Consider the following 22,067-nt stretch of genomic DNA (forward strand, 5'->3'; position numbering starts at 1 on the left):
TTATTATCATTATTATCATTTTTACTACTAGTATCATTAAAATATCTATTAAAACTGTAATTATTATTAAACTTACCATTATTATTAAAAATATTTTTTTTGCTAAAACTATCATTTTTTACTTTATCATTTTTAGTAAAATTATCGTTTTTATTAAAGTTACTATTAATACTATCATTATTATTATTATCCTTAATCTAGTATTACTACAATTATTAAGTTTACAAAACAAAAGGTATATATATATATATATATATATATATATATATATATATATATATATATATATATATATATATATATATATATATATATATATATATATATATATATATATATATATATATATATATAATACATTTATCACATAAAGTATACTAATATTACATAAAATTATATTTTAACTAATATTATTTATATAACATTAATTAAATATTGGATAAGTGTCATAAGGTATTATAAGTATTAATAAAATTATATATAATAATATTAATCTTAATACATAACAAAATATATAAACTTAATTGATTTATATTATGAGTTAATATATATATACAAATGATATAGGTTCGTGAATCTGATGTCAACCCTGCATTGTTCAGTTCCGTCGTATGAATATTTTTACTACAAAATATTGGATAGTGAGTTTCATTTGCTCCCTTTTTAAATGCTTTTGCAATATATATTTTTGGGACTGAGAATACATGCGCTTTTATAAATGTTTGACGAAATAGACACAAGTAATTGAAACTACATTATATGGTTGAATGGATCGAAACCGAATATGCCCCTTTTAGCCTGGTAATCTAAGAATTAGGTAACTGGCCCCTAATTGACGCGAATCCTAAAGATAGATCTATGGGCCTAACAAACCCTATTCTGGAATTTGGAATGCTTTAGTACTTTGAAATTATCATGTCCGATGGGTGTCCCGGAATGATGGGGATATTCTATATGCATCTTGTTAATGTCGGTTACCAGGTGTTCAATCCATATGAATGATTTTTATGCAGATGAATGATGTTTATGATAAATGGAAATGAAAATCTTGTGGTCTATTAAAAATTGATATGATTGTTATGATAAACCTATGAACTCACCAACCTTTTGGTTGACACTTGAAAGCATGTTTATTCTTAGGTTTGAAAGAAATCTTCCGCTGTGCATTTGCTCATTTTAGAGATATTACTTGGAGTCATTCATGGCATATTTCAAAAGACGTTGCATTCGAGTCGTTGAGTTCATCAAGATTATTATTAAGTCAATTATAGTTGGATATATTATGAAATGGTATGCATGCCGTTAACTTTCGATGAAATGAAAGTTTGTCTTTTAAAAACGAATGCAATGTTTGTAAAATGTATCATATAGAGATCAAGTACCTCGCGATGGGACCATATGTTATTGTATTCGTTTAGGAAGATTTTGGACGGGTTATAACAGTCTTAGCGAACCAGGTCTTGCATTAGTGTGTCTAACGGATAGTTGTCTAGATGCATTAATGAGTCTGGACTTCGACCGTGTCTGCATGTCAAAAGTTTTGCTTATCATTTTGTGTCAAAAATTATATGCTTATCATTCTTAGTCTAGACACATCTTACTGCATTGATTGCATGAATAGTGTATAGACAAAATTCATATCTTAGCATATCTCCTAATTCGTATCTTAGTGCATCTGTTACTGTAAACTTTGCCTGACAGCTTTCGTAAATTCCTCCGTAATCTACGAAATCTTTTGTTCTATATATACGGATATTCTATGTAATTAGAATACCATCCGATAGCCGAAAATCATTTCATATCGAAAAATCCTTTATTCAATCGTACGAAATGGAACTCGCCACTAGTTCAAGTTCCTCAGATTCCGATATGGAGTTTCACTCGAGCTCCGAAAGTAGTGTCACCAGAATGAATCAACCAATCATCCATCCCCAATTCATCTAATGGGTTTGTAGTCGACTGAATCAATGGAGACGCGAAGAAAGCGATCCTTTCCACCAACCGAATTCACCTCTTGGCGAAGAACCTGAAGCACTTACCGGTGAACCTGTTCGAGACACCATTTTCTCTCTCATTTCCAGAGTATCTCGCCACGATTATATTCTATCTAAAATTCTAAACCTTATTCATCCGCTCGTTTCGACCGAAAATCATCCCGGAATAATAGAAGAAGTCAACGAACTTCGCGCTCGAGTAATCAATTTGGAGAATATGGTGCAAAATTTACCAGCTTCAGCAACATCACCGGCACCAACAGTACCATCAGTAACAGCACCAGTACCATCAACAATCCATGCCTCAACATCTCCTTCTGTACCTCGAGTATAATCATCGTTCTACGTATCGTTCTACATCAATTATCTTCGTTCTTCATGGCGATTATGTAATCTCTAATGTTTTAGAGATTATGTATTCTAGTTCTGACGGTAAACCAAATGAGATTGATATCATATTAACTCATTAAATCCATGGTTACATCTGAAGAAAATATATATGTATATATTCTTTCATAAAGATTGTAATTAAAATTCTTTTGTACAAACTGTTAATGGTGAAAATATTTTAACGGGTAGGTAATACCCGAGGAAATATTTAGCTTTCATATTAACATGTTATACTGTACATTCTTCGAATCTGATTCAACAGACATTTACTATCCTACTTACAACCACCGATATACGTATCCGTTCACCGCAGAATAACCATTTTCATCCAAATCTCATATTTGAATTTTGATTTATCAGAATCCAACAAGTGACATAATGAAGAAAACATTGGACAAAATAAAATTTGTTAGAAGCAAACAAATTAACTATGAGAAAAATTTTGTTAAGAATCCACGCTAACTGTTCCTAGCTAACTGATTACATTTTATTTATCGCAATTTATATTCTCGCAATTTTATTTATCGTCATTTAATTTCTGTTATTTATTTTACGCACTTTAAATATCGGAACACGTATACAAAGTTTTGACATATCATATCGACGCATCCTTATATATTATTTGGAATAACCATAGACACTCATACAGGGTTGAGGTTGATTCTACAATAATATATATACTTTGAGTTTTGATCGAGTCTGAGACATGTATACAATGGGTCACGATACGTATTAATTAATTCGAATATTATATATTAAACTATATATGAATTGTTGAACTATTAATTGTGGACTATTAACTGTGGACTACTAACATTGGACAATAAAAATGAATTAAAATATTGATTATAACATATGAAACTAAACATTTCTTCAAGTTTGCCACTTAATTTCATCTTAAACCTCATTTGTATCTTGGCGATTACAATCTGCTTTCAAACCTTTCATGATTCTTGAAAACACCTCAATCGAGATGATGATCCAACCACATGTTATCCACAGTCATGCACCTGGGAGAACTTCCGGAACCCAAGTAGAAGTTTAACACGAATCTATGATCCATTGGCGTGTTATTACTGAAAATAACTTTACAATACCTCTCCAAAGTAGCCAATTTTGTCATAGCTCCAGCAAGTCAACTTTGATTTTTCGTTCGAAACAACCTTATTATAACCTTGATATATATGCGTGCTCTTTTATTATTACGGGGGAACCTTTTATATTCCACCATATTACTAGCAGATGTACCAGCAACCTCGCTGCTCCTTGGCTTAAATCTCTCCGACAAATCACTATATTTATCTATTGAAGTCTTATCATGAACTCATCGGTATCTTGTAACGATAATTACCATACCAAATCCCGGGAGGCATCAATCGATAATCTCAAATTTCTCAGCAATTCTACGACAACAATTATATATATATATATATATATATATATATATATATATATATATATATATATATATATATATATATATATATATATATATATATATATATATATATATATATATAACTTCTATCTCCTGGATTTACGAAACTTCAATTATGAATTTCTGAAAAGCGCTTTAGCCTATGAATCAGATTCCTGAATTTTGAAAAAAAAACTGATGAAATCTTTAGCGAATACCTTGCTCCTTACTCTAAACCCTCGCGGACAATATTTTTCATCATCCTCTGATCTTAGATATTCTAAGATATCATCGTATCTTTCAGTATAAATATCCTCTATATTTCTGAAGATATTTCATAAGTATTCTTATCTGAAATCATTTACCTCTCTGCGCTATCTGTATTACATCATAAAGGAAACTGTTTAGTTTCTATATTCTGTAAACCTTCGAGTTTAAATTGTGAATGTTTTTGAAGTAGTGTTGGGATCTGAAGCATGAGTTAGCATAATATAATGACACTTGATCAACGTGATTATATTACAGTAAGTCATGCTGAGTTTCTAAATGGAACGTGATGATTCACAGTCCATAACGTCATCATGTTCATGTTACACGACTCATACATTCTACCTAATTTCTAAACATATCAAGAACATATTTTCTTGATAGTTCTATCTTTTCTCTTGAATTCTGATAATTTAACCAATCAAGATCGTGCTATTACAATTTATATCTTAGAACATTAACTATATTCATTCCGAAATTCATACCTACGAATTCTGGACCATTATTCACTTGATTTAAAGTCGGGAAGAGAAAACAAAAGGATGGAACTCCAAATTATAAAGGAAATGAAGAGAATGGATTTACAGCAAAATATCAGACAGAGCAATCTCGACAGATCATCGCATTTAACCAAAGAGGACTCTAATTTCCTTAATTACCGAAGAATCAAATCTTATTACGAAGATTTTCTCTAAATCCCTTGAATTCCGGAAATCAACCGTGACTACGTCACCGGTTATGACGAACTTGCATCTACTCTTTTAACTCTTTTGTGATAGTTTCATTCGTACTCTTCACAAAATCAAATTATTTTATCTATATTATTCAATAATGATAAAACTTTAAATTCCAACTCATATGAGCCATAAAAACATATTTATTGCCAACCACGATGATTCCAATCAAATTTCGGGACGAAATTTCTTTAACGGGTAGGTACTGTGACGACCCGGAAATTTCCGACCAAATTTAAACTTAATCTTTATATGATTTCGACACGATAAGCAGAGTCTGTAATGTTGAGTCTCCAAAATTTTTGAACTAGTTATATGGATTCATTTACCCTTTGATTACTCCCGACGATTCACGAACAAATTGTGTGTGTGTGTGTGTGTGTATATATATATATATATATATATATATATATATATATATATATATATATATATATATATATATATGTATGTATGTATAAATTCTATACGTAAGAAATATTAAATATAAATAGTAAATAAATACTAAAGATTCAATATATTATATTATTGGTAAAAATGCTATAATTGAAATTGTAACATATTAAATTTAATTATAATTTTAAGTGTAAATGCTATATTAATATTATTATCATTACTTTCATTATTATTAATAATATTAATATTAATATTAATATTTGTATCATCACTATTATTATATAAAGTGTATATATATATATATATATATATATATATATATATATATATATATATATATATATATATATATATATATATATATATATATATATATATTCTATACGTAAGAAATATTAAATATAAATAGTAAATAAATACTAAAGATTCAATATATTATATTATTGGTAAAAATGATATAATTGAAATTGTAACATATTAAATTTAAATATAATTTTAAGTGTAAATGCTATATTAATATTATTATCATTACTTTCATTATTATTAATAATATTAATATTAATATTAATATTTGTATCATCACTATTATTATATAAAGTGTGTATATATATATATATATATATATATATATATATATATATATATGAAATTAAATAAGTATACATGGTTATATTATTATTGTAAATATTATTATTATCAGTAAAGTTAATATTATTATAAATAATAATATTATTAATACCATTAATAATAAAACTATTTTTATTATCATTATTAAAGTCAATGTTAGATATATTCTTATTATTATTAGTATTAATGATATTATTAATTATTAATAATATTAGTATAATTAATATTATTGCTATAAATAATATTAGTGTTATATATTTCATCATAATTATTATCATTATCATTAGTAATATTATTATTATTATTAATATTATTATTATTATATTTGTATTACTATTATAGTAAAGAATATTATTATTATATCTACATTTATTAATAAGATTAAATTATAATCTATACATATAATTAAATAACAATAAGAGATATACAATTAGGGATATAAATACAAACATATAGACACTGATATATAAAAAGATTATAATTAAATACATATACATATACTGAATACAGACATCTATATAAATAAATACATATATAGATTATAAATAAATAAATGAAAATATAAATACGAATAAAAGCATGAATACATACAGAAAAAGTATGTATTCTGTTTACGATCGTTTTCAAGATGTGTAAATTTTTGTTTTGTGTCTCTAAATCTGTACAATCAAGGATTCAATCATTGAACGAATCTAAATTCTGTAGCTATCAATTTCTCCTTTTATTTTTCTAATATATTTATGAACTGAGCGAATATATCCTTGTCGACCAATTTTCACTACGAATCAACTCTGATTGATTATAAGACCTGCATTAGTACATTCAGTTATTCATACAACCCATTACATTACTGCAATTTAATTTAAAAATCGAATAATTTTTGAGAAAAACAGTCGATAACTCTGTTCTTGTAACTTTTTGTCAAAAGCTCGATTACGAATCGAATTTAAAAATCTAACAATGTAGTCTTGTTAGGAATCCCTCAAACAAACTTTCTGAAAAATTCTAACTTCCAATTCATCGTATCGAGCTCGAATTTTGAAGTCAAAGTTATAAATCAAAAAGTCAAACCGATCGTTCTTGATAAAATTCGAGCTTGTTTTTAAGTTTTAAGTTAAATTGATTATCCATAAAGTTTATATGATAGATTTAGAACATTTTTCGTGTAGAAATCATGGTCTAAAAATTCTTAGAATTTGAATTTGATGTTTGGGTTTAAAAGTGTGTTCATCGTTTCTGTTTAATTTTTTTTAATTATTATTGTTTCTGTTAAATTAAAATTACATAAATAAGTTGTTTTTTGTTTCAAATACGAATCATAAACCACTTCAAAGTTTTGTTGATTGTGATAACTTGATTTTGGTCGACTATTTAATCTGTGAAGAAGAGAAGAAATAGAATCAGAAAAGAACGGGTTATAAAATTTAAATATAGGATTTATTCAGAAAAATAAAAATGAAGCAATGGTTAAGTGTGATTATGGGTTAGCGAAAGGTCACGGGTTCGAGTCCCGTTTGGGGCACTCTTTTTATAAAAAGCTTGGAAGGGGTATACACTCTTATTTTTATCTCTATTATTAGTTATTATTATGTTTATTATTATTATTATTATTATTATTGTTATTATAAACTATCATTGTTATTGTTATTAGTGTTATTAGTATTATTATTATTACTATTATTAGTATTATAATTATTATTATAATTATCAAAATTATTATTATTATTATTATTATTATTATTATTATTATTATTATTATTATTATTATTATTATTATTATTATTATTATTATTATTATCATTATTATAAGTATTGTATCTATTATTATTAGTATTATTATAAGTATTAATTATGATATTATTATTAATTTTATAACTTTAATATTATTATCAGGAATATGTTTAATTAGTATGAAGATAATACAAATTTCTATTAGTTGTAGTATTAATAACTTTTCGTAAATAATAGAATTGTTATTATCAATATAAATATTATTATTAAGATTATTATGAGTATTATTAATATATAATGATTAAAATCATTATCATAACTATCAATAACAATAAAGTTGATATTTTTACAAGTATTGTTATAAATATCACTATTATTATTATTATTATTAATATAATTATTATTAACATTATTATCTTTATTAGTAATATTAAGTATTATTAACATTATCATTTTACCAAGACAAATATTATTTTAATATTATTATAATTACTAGTTTCAACAAACAATATAAATATATAAAGATATATTTAATATACATAACTTAACCATATTAATATATATATATATATATATATATATATATATATATATATATATATATATATATATATATATAGAAAATGAAAATATAAAAATGAAACTCATGGAAGATTAAAAATAACAATTACATTATATATATATTGTGAGTTTTTACTACAATATATTATATTGTGAGTTTCATTACTCCCTTTTATATACATTTTTGGGACTGAGAATACATGCGCTGATTTTACTAATGTTTTACGAAATAGACACAAGTGATCAAAAACTACATTCTATGGCTGGATTATGAATATTGAATATCATCCCTTTTTAGCTTGGTAACCTAATAATTAGGAAACGGGTATGGCCCCTAATTGACGCGAATCCTAAAGATAGATCTATGGACCTCGACAAGTCCCATCCGGGATACGGATGCTTTAGTACTTCGAGATTATTATTATTATTATACAGACGAGAGGTTCTGTTTGAGGATATTCTATGCATTAAAGTTAAGTCGGTTATCAAGCGTTCACCATATGAATGATTTTTTAATTCGCGGGTTACGCGTATTATTTTGTACCCGGGTTATGTGTACAATTAAATATATGAAATCTTATGGTCTATTAAAATGATGGAAATGAATGTTTATGATAAACTAATGAACTCACCAATCTTTTGGTTGACACTTGAAAGCATGTTTATTCTCAGGTTTAAAAGAAATCTTTCGCTGTGCATTTGCTCGTTTAGAGATATTACTTGGAGTCATTCATGACATATTTCAAAAGACATTGCATTCGAGTCGTTGAGTTCAACAAGATTACTATTAAGTCATTTATAGTTTGGATATATTATGAAAGGGCATGCATGCCTGTCAACTTTCGATGAAATGAAAGTTTGTCTTTTAAAATGAATGCATTGTTTGTAAAATATATCATATAGAAGTCAAATACCTCGCAATGTATTCATATGTTATTGTATTCGTTCTTATGGATTAGGACGGGTCTTTACACCAACACCATCAACGTACTCCCATTATACCTCCCGGTCGTAAACACAAAATTCATGGCCATTAACAACCCAATTTCCTTTTGTGAGGCTTGCCCATAAAACCCTTGGGCTCTCCCTAACATTCTAGATTCAATACCGGGCCTCTCTGTCAATGGGTCGTCAATCATGTTTACAAGGCCAAATCCAGTAGTTAATGAAACATTGTTAAGGGGTGGTTTCACAATGTTGATGGAGGTCGGGTTTGATCTGTTTTGTGTGTTGTGCCAGTAGAATTGAAAGTGGCTAAGTTTCTCAATTCCTAGCTTGATCGGGCCGGGCTTGTTGAGTTTCCAAAAGGTTCCGTTAGCTATGAAAGTTAGTGAAAGAATGATGTGGAGATGGAGAGTAAAGGGAAGAAGAGAATGGGCCATTATGTTGATGTAAAGATGAAAGCTTGATTTGATTTATAAAATGATTTCATGGAAGTTGGTTTAATTTGCTACCAAAAACTCTCCTGTTTATCTGTGTTTCATTGGAATACTTCACATGCATGTGGAATGATAGACAACATTAAATTGTATCAAAAGTATTAATTTTTATTTTTTGTTGTTTTATACTTATAAATTAGATAGAAGATAGATATCTTGTTATAAATTCGACATGGTGCAGATGACAAATATAACAAAATGGAGATATTGGGCCAGAGAAATAAAAATTGGTGAGTTAATTAGAAGGTTAAAATGTTGGTGGGCTACAGCCCGTTTATCAGAACCCAGTAGAATTTCGTATCATGTCAAGTAGTTCGAACTTCAAAGAAGAAAACAAGTATATAACCTACCAATTGGTAAAGGGCTGAAAATTACTATGTGAAAGCTCTGGATTGAATTTAATTATCTGGTTTATTCTTCTGAATTCAATAGTCTTAATTTGCTTAAATTTTATACCAATACGGAAATACGTGTATGTATATATATAGTTTGCAAAACTCTGTTAACATATATTTGATATCACGCAACGGTGGTTGATGCTTTGACTAGTTTGCAAAACTCTATTTACAAATATTGATTTTACGCAACGGTGGTTGATGCTTTGACTACAGTAAGGGTAAAAGAAGAGATAATTTTCATGGTTGCGTTATGGTAAATAGTGCCAGCGTGTCCTAAAGAACAAAGACTCTATTACACACAACAAGCAATTACAAGCCGCGAGAATGGGCCACCCAATAAACTGGGGATGATCAAAAGTCCCGAAAAATCGAAACCGAACCGGTCCAAAAACCGGTACCGATAGGGATTTGGTTTCGGTTCTGGTTTTGAGAATTTCGTTTCGATAAATCGGTACTGGTTCGGTACGAAGAAACCGATTTCGAAAACCGAATTTTCAAAGATCAAGTTTTTAACAAATTTGATGTAACCTTTACTATCAAAACATTCAAATTGTAAAGATAAATCTCAGACATTTTAAAGCATGCCATGCAATACTATCAAGAACTTCCTTAATACGATATATTTAAAAGCTTGATAGAAAAGGACATCAATAGCGATATATATGAAGGTATCCAATGGCTAGTAAATTCTAAGAAATGCGAGTCATCAATTCTATGCGTGAAAGTCAGAACTGTGGTTGCTTTTGTAATATAGCCTACTGATAGATTTCAATTCTTTTTGCAAATGTTGTAATGTTGTGGTTTTTGGCATCTGCATGCCTAGTTTTGTTCAGGTGCCTTGTGTGGCCTAGTAAGGTTTGAGGTTTTTCAAGTGGATTGTATGATGTGTCAGTCCAGCTTGTTTTTGTAAGGTTTTGTTTTCTGTGATTTTTCACTGCTGGGTGAAAAACCTCTATCTATATAATTTCATCCTTTTGTCGGAAAAAAATAAAAGAAAAATAGCGATATATATACATAAGAATAAGACAGCAACATAAGCATATTAATTAATTAAAGAACAAGGCAGGAAAAAAATGTTGCAGATGCACGAGACTTTATGCAGGTTGGAGTCAGTTTCAAGATTAAAGTGTTATGAAATTGCAAGAAGACTTGATTTGGTTAGATTAGGGTTCCAAACAGTGGCAAACATGTAAGACATCTCAACAAAACGTACTGTATTATGTTTATTAGTCTGAGCAAGTGTGTAGGCAATGGCATTAGCCTCGAATTTTTGAGCTACCGTTAGCTTTTGAGAACTCATTTCATGCTTGCATGAAATCAGTTGTGTGTCAAATATATACTTCATATTTCATATTTTATACATTTAAGATTAATAATTAAGAATGATATCAACTGCAAGACTAAAAACAAATGGTGTCATGTCAATTTTTTACTTTTAATTCGGTTCCATTTAGTATAATATCGAAAAAACCGGTACCGGTACCGCTTTCATAGTTCGGTTCGGTATTCGGTACATGATTATGAACAATTTCAATTTTTGTATTTTCGGTACCAGTACCGATCTCATCCCTAGTTAAACAAACTAGCAAGCTAAACAACCCAAATACAAACAAACAATCAACTTAATAATTTTAAAAAATTATTCTAAAGGTATAGTAAAAATATTATATATAATGAGTGTTTACACGTGTGTGTGAAGATCACATCTCGAAAACATGAACCTGATGGTCCTGGGCATATCGATTATAGGCCAAAACAAAATGATTCATTTCTGCCCATTTTCCGGAACAAAACCCGCATAGAGAAATCACAAGTCACGACTGTAAATAGGTAATAAATTATAATACTGTCTTTTTATTTTTGTTTCCCCATGAACTCATGTAGTCAGTAACTCTCTTAATAAATTTTTTAAAATTAAAATATATATGTTGTATATCTTTTGTTCTGTCAAGTAAATTCTAGATAGAAAATTTCATTAGCGAGAAGTTAAGCGAAGCGAACTATAATAATGACATCACACATTTTTTCTCAATCGCATTCTCTTCAGTAATATTGGTACAAGTTATTTTGTGAGTTAATTTTGTAAAAAAAGGAAGAAAAAGTAGTTATTAAAACATTTCTCTTAAAAGTAACAAAATGTTTTTAAAAAAATGCTCTCTCATAATTATATTATTAATAAATGAATTATCGAATCGAATTCGAATAGCTCACGACTCATATATACCCTAGTTCTACCTAAAACTGACAATTAGATGGAATTGGGTTTGAGTCGGGTCAAAATGGGTTTAGGTTTTAAACAGTTCAAAATTTTTAAATGGGTCAAACGGGTCAAGTCCAAATCGGGTTAGATAGAGTTGGGTCTTTAGATACATTATCCTTTAAATCTTTCCTTTTCTGAAGACATCAATACAAAATATGATCTAACATGTTTTTTAATAAAAGGCAAGCTAGTTCAAAATAACAAACATAAAAAAGATCACCTGCTTTTTGTTTAGTCTTCTCTTCAACTTCATTCTCTGCAAATATGTTGGAAACAACAACGAATACTTTTATAGCAATTATGAGTATGACTAATAGCATAATAAACAATAGTAATTGACTTTTGGATTTAGGGTCCAAATAGTGGATATCTGATCAAAAATTAGTTAAACTAGTGGATGTATTTGATCAAAAATTAGTTAAGCTGTAGAGGGGCTATATTTGATCAAGAATTAGTTTAACTATTCAAACATAATAACATGAAACAAACCTGTTGATCAGAAAAATTGCTACAAAGTGCTACTTCCAAGAGTTGAGATCATCGCTTCAATATCCTCTGTTAGTACATCAGTTTCATCTTCATCTAATTCATCTATACATAGTAAATAATATCTAAAATTAGTAATCGAATATGAACACTAAGAATCTCTGAAATACAACACTAATAAGCATATAAACATCAATATGAATATGAAAAATTTACTAATATACTACCTTCTGAATCGAACAACCAATCACGAGTGCATAACAAAGCCTCGACATTTTCGGACAATAATGAACTTCTATATTTACTTAAAATTTGACCCCCAATGCTAAAAGATGAATCTGAAAAAACAGTAGTGATGGGGATACTCAACACGTCACGAGCCATTCGAGCTAGTTGAGGATACCTCCCTTGATTATCCCGCCAATAGTGTAAAATATTAAAATCTAATTTTCTATCAAGTGGAGGTTCAACTAAATACTCATCAAGTTCGGATTTTTCATTCGAATTGCTAAATTTGCTCATATATGAATCAAATCCATCCAAATCATCTGATTCATCGGACTCATCCAATACACCCTTACCAACTTCAGAGCTTCCTCCGCCTACACTAGAATCGTGCATCACATCAGAACGTGTCTGATACTCCTTGTATAACTTCTTTAAACCATTAACAACACTCTCCACTTTTGCTTTGAGATGTTTATCTTTTATGCCAAGTTTATCAAAACAATATTCCACCATTTTCACCTTATATCGTGGATCTAGAATAACCGCAAAAGATAAAACCTTACTATAACTCTCCCAATACTTATCGAATTTTACTTTCATCTCATGTGCCATCTTGCTTATTATTGGATCTGAATTCTTCATCTCTTTCTGAATATGCCGTTGAATCCTCCAAACATTATGAAAATACAAGTTAGATGTCGGATAATGACTCCGAGAGAACAATGTCGTCATAACATAAAAAGGTTCCAAGAACTTTTTGATAGTTTCTATTCGCGTCCACTCCGCTTGTGTTGGACATGTTTTAAAATCATTATCCACTGATTGCAGTCGCTCGTAAGCCCGTTGATAGACTAATGCACAATCAAGCATTAAAAAGGTAGAATTCCATCTCGTAACTATGTCTTGACGCACATGTCTACCACATTGTAGTGAAAGGTGTTTAATGCATTCGGCAAATCTAGTTTTTCTAGTCTCGCTTCCTCTAACATATTTAACTGACTTTCGAACTTTTTCAATTGCACTTTGAATAACTTCCAATGCTGATTGCACAATGAGATTTAGCACATGCGCTCCACAACAAATATTCATGAAATCCCCTTTGCAAAGCAACCCATTATTTGTTAAACGAGTCTTCAAAGTATCAACGAAGCAAGTATCGTACGACGCATCATCTAATGTAATCGTGAAAACTTTTTTCTCCATTCCCCAATCTTTCAAAATGTTAATCATATACTCTGCTAATAGAGTACCACTGTGTGGAGGGGGTATAACTCGAAAACTCAACACTTCTTTTCTTAAAGCCCAACTATCGTCAACATAGTGAGCTGTCAATGACATGTAACTATCAGTAGTAATGGAAGTCCACAAATTGGACGTAAAGCATATTTTACAAGTTATGCTCTCTAGCTTATGTTTAAGAATTGCCTTTTCTCTCTCAAAAATCTTCATAACTTCCGCTTTTACTGTGTCTCTTGTTATGGTCTTTGTACCCGAATGTAAAAATCTATGTAAATCTCTAGTTGCCTCATGTTCAACATAGGAAAATGGGTAGCCATGTTTGATAATTGAAATTGCCACTTTTTCTCTGTAAGCCGATTGGTCTAAACGTGGACGCTTCTGTGGTGTAGGAGACTCACCAATGCTAAAACACTTGGGGATATGTCGTTTCATATTAGAAGTTCCAAACTGGGCCTTAAGCAACGTCCCACAACTAGTGCATCTTGCATATTGTTTTCCGTCAGGCCCTAAGGGTACTTTATCAAAATAATTCCATACATGAGAACGCTTTCTACCCGTTGTACATGAACTAACATCCTCTTCATTATCTCCATCATCCATAGGTTCATATGGAACGATCTCTAACATGCTCCGCAACTTCTTTTCAACAACAATCTGTTATAAACGTCAACAAAAGAAGCATTAATGAGAAATAAAATCAAATCAATAAAATTCAAATTCACAAAACTGAAATATAAAATAATGAAAACAAGATATATCCCTTACTGGTGGAAAAAAACCTAAATTGCTAACTGTTGAAGGGTCTCAACTAATTTATTAGTTAGTTGTATTCAAAAGCTTAATGTATACTCTCAAATCTGTTACATTATCAGCTTTATTACTAATTAACCAGCCTAGCTGCTTCAAAGAGACAGAGCACACAATTTTTCAATTCTACTAAATGGAAAATAAACGTTATAAGTGTTTTACAAATACAAAATTAAAAAGGGCAATTAATATGTTGATGCAACAGAGCACCAAACTCAATGTTACATCCCTTAAGTTAAAAATTAGGGCAAAAAAAAACAAACTGATTTAATTTGATGACATAATACATTCAGTGATTGCACCGAAAGGTGAAAACAATTTCTTTCAAGTATTTACTCGTTTTGTAAAAAAAATAATTTTTTTACAAAACACTCAAATTCAACTCATAAATAAAGGGGAGGAGGACGGATATATCACTTACAGCTCAGTGCTCACTAGATCTCCTAACAGATGAATCACAAAAGCGTAATATAAATGAAAAAAAAAAAAAAAAAGGTAGGTAAACTTACTTGCAGATGTGAATAGCAGAGTTCTACTTATTTAGGGTTCTTGATAGGTGTGAATTCTTTGAAGGTATAAATTGATAGAGGATTGGTATTTCTCAGTGGATTTTATCATGACCCATCGACCCATACATAAGAATATAAGATCTACCGGACCCGTTTTAAAGAAAGTATTGGGTTTTAATTGGACCTACTAGACCCATTTAAGATTATGGGGTTTTAATTTTGTTTCTATTATGTAAATCAATCCAATCCAATCCAATCCAATCCAATCCAATAGCTTTATGCATTCCAGTCAAATAATTCTCTTTTTTTATATTTTGGGTCTTAAAAAAGATATATTCATAGGTTCAAATGACATTTGATGGCTCGAATTGAATGAATTTGTTATGGAATTACGGTCGACTCATACCCACATTTCTAGCTAAAAAATTAGATTTGATTTTCTATTTTTTCCTTATTAAAGATTCGGGTTTTCTTTTAACGCTATTTTCTGAATCTTTCTTACCGTGGGTTTTGTATTCATCATTTTCACTAGATGGTCTCTTAAACACATATATTCAATTACGGATGACTTGGGTATAGGTTCGGATAACATTTGATGGCTCGGATTGGATGAATTTGATATGGACTTACTGTTGACTCATACCCACATTCCTTGCCAAAAATTAGATTTGCTTTTTTTGTTTTTTCCTTCTTAAAAATTAGGGTTTTCTTTTAACGCTATTTTCTGGATCCTTCTTACGGTGGGTTTCGTATTCATCATTTTCACTAGATGGTCTCTTTAATCGAAATTTTTCACCGCCTCCTACAGTCGGTTCCTACCTCTTCGATTGTCTACAGTTTAAATGGTTCCATATTTTTAGGTTTGTTCCAATCGCTTGAAGATTTGGTGTACATATTAGGATATGAGGCGGTTGACCTCAACCCGTTCTCCATTACCTCCTTCAGTCGATTTGCGCCTGATATAGGCTATATCGATTGAAGATATAGTGTACCAATTCGGATTTGAGGTGACTGACCTCAAATCGTTCTTCATCGTCTTCGTGTGATATCAATTATTAAGGTATAAATCGTTTACTTTTACGGTTTGTTATTATCGAATGGAGATTTATGATAGAAATTACTATGTGGTGGCTAAGTTTCGTACTAATTGATGTTCCTGTCTTCCTTCCATTTGGTTCTTCTTCCTGTTATTGTGCATCCTTTTTGTATTTACTTATTCAGCAATGGATTGTAAAAAAAAATTTATTTGGTGTTTGAGGGTTTTATGTGTTCTTCAAGCATCTGCCTTTGATAAACGTTTTTGACATGTTTAGTTTGTTGAAGAGTATACTAGACAGTAGACACTTTCAATGCTTAAGTTACAAATTGAAGAACCAAGGTAAATGCTTACTTATACGTGTTTTATATTATTTGCGACACATGGGCAAGGTTCAAACTTTTTGCAACATTGATACGTGTTTAACCGCAATCATTTGATATGTTAATCGGATAACTAATTTCTATTACAGTATGACTTATATTGCCGATGTTAATGAAAAATGAGCAGTCTAGTGGAACCAGGTGAATGGTGTTGGAGTATGATACAAATTCAAAGCGAGCGGAAGCATTTTTAAAACTTTACAAAATCATACTCTTCCACGGATCATTGTACAAAACTTTAGCAAACAAAACAAAATTAACGAAATTAAACAAGAGAAGATTAGAATACAACCTTTGTAGCCTTTTGAAGATAATATCTGAAAAACCCAAAGAAGAGTTCCTCTAAACGGTAGACACCCAAAGTTCCAACCTTGTTTCAATCTATACCTTCTACTTAACGGATCTTTTCTTTTTCCTTATTTCCACCAAAACCGAACCCAATTATAGATCTCAAGTATTTTGGTTACTTGAAAAAGAGAAAGAGAAATATCATTTTGTATGTGTGTTTTTATATCTCAAGTTTCTATCTTTTCAATACCAAGATTTGGTATTATATAGAATTAAAATTGATACAATAATACATATAATACAAATATAAAGATTTTGAAAGATTTTGAAAGATTTGCAAAATCAAATCTTTATATAAAATAAGATTTACAACTCAAATCAAATCTTATTTATATCAAATCAAATCTTATATATTATATAAAATATGATTATAGTACAAATCTTTATATAAAATAAGATTTATAAATCAAATCAAATCTTATTTATATCAAATCAAATCTTATATATTATATAAAATATGATTTGCAAAATCTAATCAAATCTCTACATATTTAGATTTGTAAGTATATGTACACACATAAAAAAAACTTACTTAATTTATTAAACCATTAACTAATGATTAATAAATTAATTTCCGATTAGAAGGTATATCAAACAATTTACGATTGGCCTTTGTGTGTGACCGAATAGGATAAATGGACTTTTATTATTTAATGTCATGGGCATATCTTCGGAATATATGTACCACGGTCAAACCACGGTCGAACCATAGCCAACCCGAGAATATATTTCCAACAGACTCCCACTTGCACTGACATTAATAATATTGGCTAGTCTTAAAGACACACCATGTGTAACAACTAGTCTGCTACGTTACACTCCTATATTTTTATTTATATCAATCATCCTTTTGTTCTAGATATCTTTATGAACGTGTGACATGGTTAAGTGTCAATCATCATCGTTCAAGATTATATTTCCCGATAGAGATTTGTGGTGATCAAATAGACTGCTATTGCATCAATTCAGTCGTAGCATGGCCATGCATTTAATGCAGCACAAATCAACGAGGGGCCCAGAGATATCGCTTCAACTTCCTATGAGAAGAAGGAACAAATTGCTTCAACTGTATAGACATCCACCACATCCCATATTGTACCTGATCTACACCCTTATGACTGGCATTTACGCACAGCGTTAAATACAGGTCAAAGTAGAATATAGTTTGTGTCAGGATTCCTCATACATATCCACTCTAGGATAAATGATATTGCCATCTTAGAGCTTACTTGTGACTTAAAACCATGAAGTAGCATCTAAGTGTGGTCATTCCAGAACCTTGAATCAACTATCAAGTTCCTCATGAATGTAGTTTCATATAAGCCTATATTACTACACTTCATAGCAGCCTTAATTCAATTCTCTCTTCCTTAGAGAATGACCGACTGTGGAAGTTTATGAAATAGTATTCATTGGAAGTTAAAACATGCAAAATGAAACATGGCAATATACAATGAAATGATCGCATCGTGCGTATAATATAATCACAATATATTAATCATCAGATCAATTGCAACATATATTATTGCCCAATGTTTAAAGTTTCAAACTTAACATAATAAATACAATCAAACTTTATCATCAATGACACGAATGCCAATAGACATGCTATGAGCATCATGCTTAGTCTGTGGCAAAGGCTTGGTGAAAGGATCAGCCAAGTTCTTAGTCGTGTCTACTCTACTTAATAATATGTCATTTTCTGCTACAAGTTAACAGATGTAATGATACTTTCTGAGTATATGCCGTGTGCGCTTTTGTGACCTCGGTTCTTGAGCCAAGACAACCGCACTCACATTGTCGCAGAAAATCTCAACAGGATCATGGATTGTAGGAACCACTCCTAGATCCCCGATGAATTTCTTTATCCACATGGCCTCTTTAGCAGCTTCATTTACCGCTATATACTCGGCTTCTGTCGTAGAATCAGCAATAGTACTTTGCTTGCCACTTCTCCATGTGACGGCTCCACCGTTCAACATAAATACAAATCCTGATTGTGAAGAGCAATCATCTCTATCTGATTGGAAACTATCGTATGAGTATCCTTTGACGCTCAGCTCGTCATTCCCACCATAGACCAAGAACATCTCTTTGGTCCTCCTAAGATACTTTAGAATGTTCTTGACTGCTATCCAATGAGCTTCACCAGGATTGGCCTGATAACGACTAGTCATGCTTAGTGCATACGACACGTCAGGCCTAGTGCATATCATCGCATACATGATCGATCCTATAGCTGAAGCATATGGAGTACGACTCATGGTAGCTGACTCCAAGTCAGAATTAGGACATTAAGACTTGCTCAATATCATTCCAGGGTTCATAGGAACGCACCCTTTCTTAGAGTTATTGTAGTGACCCGAACTTTTCCATGTTTATATATATTAATTGAGATTGATATTTACATGATTAAATATTTCCAACATGTTAAGCAATCAAATTTGTTAAGACTTGATTAATTGAAATATGTTTCATATAGACAATTGACCACCCAAGTTGACCGGTGATTCACGAACGTTAAAACTTGTAAAAACTATATGATGACATATATATGGATATATATATATATAGTTAACATGATACTATGATAAGTAAACATATCATTAAGTATATTAATAATGAACTACATATGTAAAAACAAGACTACTAACTTAATGATTTTTAAACGAGACATATATGTAACGATTATCGTTGTAAAGACATTTAATGTATATATATCATATTAAGAGATATTCATACATGATAATATCATGATAATATAATAATTTAAAATCTCATTTGATATTATAAACATTGGGTTAACAACATTTAACAAGATCGTTAACCTAAAGGTTTCAAAACAACACTTACATGTAACTACTAACGATGACTTAACGACTCAGTTAAAATGTATATACATGTAGTATTTTAATATGTATTTATACACTTTTGAAAGACTTCAATACACTTATCAAAATACTTCTACTTAACAAAAATGCTTACAATTACATCCTCGTTCAGTTTCATCAACAATTCTACTCGTATGCACCCGTATTCGTACTCGTACAATAAACAGCTTTTAGATGTATGTACTATTGGTATATACACTCCAATGATCAGCTCTTAGCAGCCCATGTGAGTCACCTAACACATGTGGGAACCATCATTTGGAAACTAGCATGAAATATCTCATAAAATTACAAAAATATGAGTAATCATTCATGACTTATTTACATGAAAACAAAATTACATATCCTTTATATCTAATTCATACACCAACGACCAAAAACACCTATAAACACTTTCATTCTTCAATTTTCTTCATCTAATTGATCTCTCTCAAGTTCTATCTTCAAATTCTAAGTGTTCTTCATAAATTCTACAAGTTCTAGTTACATAAAATCAAGAATACTTTCAAGTTTGCTAGCTCACTTCCAATCTTGTAAGGTGATAATCCAACCTCAAGAAATATTTGTTTCTTATAGTAGGTTATCATTATAATACAAGGTAATAATCATATTCAAACTTTGGTTCAATTTCTATAACTATAACAATCTTATTTCAAGTGATGATCTTACTTGAACTTGTTTTCGTGTCATGATTCTGCTTCAACAACTTCGAGCCATCCAAGGATCCGTTGAAGCTAGATCCATTTTTATATTTTCCAGTAGGTTTATCCAAGGAACTTAAGGTAGTAATGATGTTCATAACATCATTCGATTCATACATATAAAGCTATCTTATTCGAAGGTTTAAACTTGTAATCACTAGAACATAGTTTAGTTAATTCTAAACTTGTTCGCAAACAAAAGTTAATCCTTCTAACTTGACTTTTAAAATCAACTAAACACATGTTCTATATCTATATGATATGCTAACTTAATGATTTAAAACCTGAAAACACGAAAAACACCGTAAAACCGGATTTACGCCGTCGTAGTAACACCGCGGGCTGTTTTGGGTTAGTTAATTAAAAACTATGATAAACTTTGATTTAAAAGTTGTTATTCTGAGAAAATGATTTTTATTATGAACATGAAACTATATCCAAAAATTATGGTTAAACTCAAAGTGGAAGTATGTTTTCTAAAATGGTCATCTAGACGTCGTTCTTTCGACTGAAATGACTACCTTTACAAAAATGACTTGTAACTTATTTTTCCGACTATAAACCTATACTTTTTCTGTTTAGATTCATAAAATAGAGTTCAATATGAAACCATAGCAATTTGATTCACTCAAAACGGATTTAAAATGAAGAAGTTATGGGTAAAACAAGATTGGATAATTTTTCTCATTTTAGCTACGTGAAAATTGGTAACAAATCTATTCCAACCATAACTTAATCAACTTGTATTGTATATTATGTAATCTTGAGAAACCATAGACAAATGTTTCGACCTATCATGTCGACACATCTATATATATTTCGGAACAACCATAGACACTCTATATGTGAATGTTGGAGTTAGCTATACAGGGTTGAGGTTGATTCCAAAATATATATAGTTTGAGTTATGATCAATACTGAGATACGTATACACTGGGTCGTGGATTGATTCAAGATAATATTTATCGATTTATTTCTGTACATCTAACTGTGGACAACTAGTTGTAGGTTACTAACGAGGACAGCTGACTTAATAAACTTAAAACATCAAAATATATTAAAAGTGTTGTAAACATATTTTGAACATACTTTGATATATATGTATATATTGTTATAGGTTCGTGAATCAACCAGTGGCCAAGTCTTACTTCCCGACGAAGTAAAAATCTGTGAAAGTGAGTTATAGTCCCACTTTTAAAATCTAATATTTTTGGGATGAGAATAC

General features: G+C 30.0%; 2 protein-coding genes across 2 annotated transcripts in view; both read right to left on the reverse strand.

The window, feature by feature from the left end:
* Positions 1–9,499, reverse strand: part of LOC139893971 (dirigent protein 22-like) — a 115,843-nt gene extending 106,344 nt beyond the window's left edge. The window contains exon 1 of the mRNA XM_071877174.1: positions 9,092–9,499. Within this exon, the coding sequence (XP_071733275.1) occupies positions 9,092–9,499 (408 nt within the window). The remainder of the gene's footprint in view (positions 1–9,091) is intronic.
* A 2,735-nt stretch (positions 9,500–12,234) lies between these two features.
* LOC139867954 (zinc finger BED domain-containing protein RICESLEEPER 3-like) lies at positions 12,235–15,595 on the reverse strand. The gene is made up of 4 exons (XM_071856300.1): positions 15,484–15,595; positions 12,928–14,821; positions 12,704–12,805; positions 12,235–12,470 (listed from the first exon to the last, which is right to left on the reverse strand). Exons 2-3 carry the CDS (start codon positions 14,792–14,794, stop codon positions 12,723–12,725), a joined length of 1,950 nt encoding a protein of 649 aa, XP_071712401.1. The 5' UTR covers positions 14,795–14,821; positions 15,484–15,595; the 3' UTR covers positions 12,235–12,470; positions 12,704–12,722.
* Between the last annotated feature and the right edge of the window lie 6,472 nt (positions 15,596–22,067).

The sequence above is a fragment of the Rutidosis leptorrhynchoides genome, chromosome 1 (assembly GCF_046630445.1).
Source record: "Rutidosis leptorrhynchoides isolate AG116_Rl617_1_P2 chromosome 1, CSIRO_AGI_Rlap_v1, whole genome shotgun sequence".
NCBI lineage: Eukaryota > Viridiplantae > Streptophyta > Magnoliopsida > Asterales > Asteraceae > Rutidosis > Rutidosis leptorrhynchoides.

Bases quoted from the DNA above. Each gene is read 5' to 3' on its own strand.
- LOC139867954 (XM_071856300.1), bottom strand. From the start codon at position 14,794: ATGTTAGAGATCGTTCCATATGAACCTATGGATGATGGAGATAATGAA. The intron at 12,806-12,927 runs GTAGTATATTAG...TACTATGTATAG, and splicing joins TTGGTTGTTCGATTCAGAAG to ATGAATTAGATGAAGATGAA.